Source organism: Eschscholzia californica, unplaced genomic scaffold, assembly GCF_041429995.1.
Source record: "Eschscholzia californica isolate CP2 unplaced genomic scaffold, dmEscCali1.0.p SCAF_2, whole genome shotgun sequence".
Taxonomy (NCBI): Eukaryota; Viridiplantae; Streptophyta; class Magnoliopsida; order Ranunculales; family Papaveraceae; genus Eschscholzia; species Eschscholzia californica.
The window spans coordinates 57,855,786-57,860,388 of NW_028238309.1; the positions used below are offsets into that span (position 1 = coordinate 57,855,786).

At 34.1% G+C, this 4,603-nt stretch overlaps 1 protein-coding gene across 1 annotated transcript; it reads right to left on the reverse strand.

Annotated features, from left to right (window-relative positions):
• Positions 1-2,472: 2,472 nt before the first annotated feature.
• LOC147559492 (uncharacterized) lies at positions 2,473-4,380 on the reverse strand. Its single transcript, XM_086659180.1, has 2 exons — positions 3,606-4,380; positions 2,473-2,948 (listed from the first exon to the last, which is right to left on the reverse strand). The coding sequence occupies exons 1-2, from the start codon at positions 4,378-4,380 to the stop codon at positions 2,473-2,475; spliced, it is 1,251 nt and encodes a 416-aa protein (XP_086515306.1).
• Positions 4,381-4,603: the final 223 nt, after the last annotated feature.

Consider the following 4,603-nt stretch of genomic DNA (forward strand, 5'->3'; position numbering starts at 1 on the left):
GGTTGCAACTCTGTAGATGCAAACAGTTGGTTGCAACTCAATGACTGCAAACATAGGGTTGCAAAATAGTGTCTACAAGTGTGGTTGTAAAAATGTTGATTATGTTGAAATTTTTTGTAGTTCAATTGCTTGGGATAAAAACAAAAGCTTGATCATCACTGGAGATCAAATCGAGGGTTTGATTATGAACGAATTTGTTGATAGTCAAATTATTGATTGGTATCTAGAAAACAATGTGGGACGATACAAGAATATGGCTGTTTTTAGCTCAACCATATGGGTAAGATCTTTCAAACAACTATATTTTGTATTAAGTTTCATATTATTTATCTAATTAGATGAACATTAATTTACATGTAGACTTTAATGAAATTTGATGCTTCGGAAAAGAACATGTCTGCAATGCTAATAAAGAAACTCAGAGAAGCTTATAAGAAGAAGTGTAACTGGTTCCTATTCCCATTAAACACAAGTGCTGAGGAAAAGAGTCACGAAGGTTGCCATTGGCATCTTATTGCATTTGATAGAATTGATGACAGTTGGTTTCATTATGATTCCTTGAAGAAAACTCCAAAAATAAGTATAAGAAGTGCAAAGGAAGCAAAGAGGTTTGCAGTCTCATTGGTGAACATAATTAATGCAGCTGGACTAACTAAAAAACCACTCAAATCAAATCCAAAGCTAACCAAAGTTGACTGCCCAAAACAAACAAACTCGTAAGTATAAAATCTATTTTGATTTTATTGTTTTGGCATATAAAATGATGAGTACTAATTAGTTTATAATGTATTGTAGGATTGATTGTGCTCTGTATGTGCTTCTGTAAGCTGATGTAATCAGAAATGAAGATAATCCTTTGTTTAAGGCAAACTGGCCGGAAGGAATGTCAGAAAAGGCTTCAAGGAAAAGAGCTGAACTTGCAGCTGCAATTTTGGATGATTCGACAAACAAACCTTGGGTTGAAGGAACAGTTAGTGATGATGAAAATACTAAGTGATGTTTTAACTTCTTGTATGTGAAGAAATAGAACAAGTGACAACAAAAAATGATACTTATTTTGATCTTAAATTCTGATAATGAAAAAGTTGATGGATGTTTGCATAATCATGTTTTGTTTTCATCAAGTATACAGAAATATGCAACCAAGTGTTTGTATTCAGCAAACAATGCATTATTTTTGTTTGCAGACTAGTTGAAACAGAATGCAAACACTTGGTTGTTTTTCTGCAGTTATTTTTTATGTGTGTTATCTTATGTGTTAATTTTTTAGTGATTAGGGTCTTTGTTTTGGTTCTAGTCTTTGTTGCTAGAGTTTAGTTGTCCTTTTTGTTTCCATGATCAATATACAGATTGTTTCTTTTTGTTGTCTATAGAGAGTTATGGCTCTTTGTTAGCAGTCTGATAGTTTAAAAGCAAAACAATATTTGACAATTTAATTTCAAAAAAATCGGGGGCTACGCCCCCGAACCCCCGTAAAAAAAATTCAACTATTTACTTTTAAAATTGGGCAACTCACTCCAATCAATATAATTTTTATAAAAATTGTTCTCATTATTTCGATGAATCATTTCTTCGGACAGAAGAAGAGCAGAACACTGAAATTTTTTCTAAAACAAAACGGGGGCTACGCCCCCGAACCCCCGTAAAAATATTTAACAATTCGAGGGCAACAAAAAAACCATCAATATTTTTGTAGACAGAAAGCTTCATACAAGTTAGTTGGAAACAAAAACTCGTTCACAAATTTGCAACATACAAACTGCAAACAAGTTTGCATAGTGTGTAATGTGCAAACAAGTTTGCAGAGGTGTAATGTGCAAACAAGGTTGCAGAGGTGTAATGTGCAACCAAGTTTGCAGTGGTTGAATATGCAAACACGTTTGCAAAGGTTGAATATGCAAATAGATGTTTGCATACTACACGTTTGCATATCACACTGCAAATAGTTGTTTGCATAACACACTTCCAATCAGTTGCCTGCATACAAAACCTAAAAAAGTATACCTGCAACAGTTTAAATCAAATTATCTTTGCATACATTTAGCCAGAATAAAACTTCATATTCAAATTTCAAATAATCCTTTATCGAGTAACAATGAATAAAACTTCATATTCAAATTATCTTTGCATACATTTAACGAATGTCAAAATTAATCTTAATTCAATATTGCTGCACATGTTCTCTTGTTATGATGCGCTAACTTGCCACAACGTCCACATTTTCTCTTCTCCAGCACTCTCAATTCTCACACTCCTTGGCCTACCAGGTGCTCTCTTATTTGATGGTGGATTGATTATCGTCTCATTTGCTGCAAACACCTTTGGTTCATCACTGTTTGGAATAGGTATAATGGCGTGTTCATAAGTTTTCTTGAAGCTCTCAGTCGTAAAATATTGTTCAACAAATGTATCCATTGGTCGTCCATCATACTTGATAGCTGTAATAGCATGCTCACATGGAATGCATTCAACTTACCATTTCAAACACGAACAATAGAAGGAACTCAAATCAACTAATTGACTTGGTGTTGAAAAGATTTCATATACAAATTTCGATGATTTTACAACTTTCCATACAGAACCGAACTTACGCCTTTGTCTTATGATTTTATCTATCTCCGGACACAACAAACTAGTCCATTTTTCAGCTAGTTCAAGTCTTGTTTGCATCATTTCCATCATTCGTATACGAATGGTTTCTAACATGAGAACTACCGACATGCCCCTTTCCTCCCTTATCCATGAATTATAACTTTCGCACAAAGATGAACATACCTCACCATATCTTTTACCGACAAAATAAGCGTTTGCCCATTTTTCAAATGGGCAATTCTTAAAGAAATCCGTCAAACGTCTACCACCTACTAACTCCATCTCTTTAAAATGAATGATAAATTCATCCTTAGTCAACGCACGAGCAGCCCGATATAACAAAGACTCTATGTAATCTGCTCTTTGAGAACCATAACCAATTGCATTAACTAAGTTGTTTCTAATGTGCCGCACACAATAACTATGGTGTGCATTTGGAAAAAGATCACCAACTCCTTTGATAATACTCGGGTGACGGTCAGACAAGAAAGTATATGTACGACTTCTATCAACAACACGAGCCAAATTCTCCAAAAACCAATTCCAATTTGAATTGTTTTCAACACTAACAACAGCTAAAGCAATAGTAAAAAATCTTGAAAAAAAAACGTATTTAAATAAATAAATTGCAACTAGAAGACTAGTTACACAAAACTATATAAGTTCATCAACTTAAGAAACCATAACAAACATGTTTGAATGACATATATATATGCAGAGGTTGAATATGAAAACATGTTTGCATGACATATATGTGCAAATATGGTTGCAGAACACACAGATGCAAACAACTGTTTGTATAAAAAACATGCAAACAGGTGTTTGCATACCACATTGTTAAATCAGGTGCCTGCATACAGAAACCTAAAAAAAGTACCTACAACAGTTTCAAAAGCAAACTATATTCGCACAAGCAACTATTCAAATGGCAAATAATTCTTTATTGAGTAACAATAAACAAACAACTATTCAAAACACAATACTATATGAATTCATTAACTTAGAAATCATACCTTCATTGCCATTCTTTGCACAAGCTGTTAGCAAAGTCCCCTTATATTTGGATTTAAGATGCGTCCCATCAATCCAAATAACAGGCCTGCAGTACTTAAAGCCATGAATACAAGCCTTGTATGCTATGAAAACCCTTTCAAACTGATAAGTGTCCATATCAAGTTGTAGCTGCACATAACTACCAGGATTCCACTTCATAATGGACTTCGTATACCAATCAAGTTTAGCATATCCAGATTCCTCATCACCAAATGCAGAATCAAGTGCTTTTTTCTTAGCATTGTAAGCAATATAGTACGGGATTTTAACACCATAATCTGATTGAAAAGTAGTAATAATAGCTTTGTTTTTCTTTTTCGGATCAACCTTTACTTCACTTTCTATCAAATTAGATACAACTCTAGAATGAACTGCTGGCTTGTTTATATCAGTAAAACCCCCACCGCAAGTGTGCTCAGGAACATATTTCTTCAAATAAAATAACGATGAAATACCAAACCTTGAACAACCATGAACCTTCCACCCACAACCCTCAACCGGACATACTGCTACTACCCGATGAGCATGGTTCCTCTTCATTCTATACCCAAAACCAAATTTGATGGAATACCTATTCAATGCAAACCTAAATTGATCGGCACCTCCTTCAAACTTCTGACCAACTTCAGTAAACACAGATCCCCAAGATTCAGACCTGAGAGGATGTTGGAACAACTTCGATGAACCAGCTTGACTAAAACAAGATGAAGCACTCGATGACTCAACTAAATCCATTTCCTGAACATCAAAACAAATCTATTAACAATGCTGCAAATACAAAAAGCTAAGTTATACTCAATTGTGCAAGCACGATATGCAGTTCTACCCAAATTGTGCAAACACAATTTGCAGAACAAAATTCATCAGAAAAATAGATGTGTAAAATCATCAGAACCAACAAACCATATATGAAAAAATCAAAACACTAAAACATAAAGCAATCTATAATACATAATCT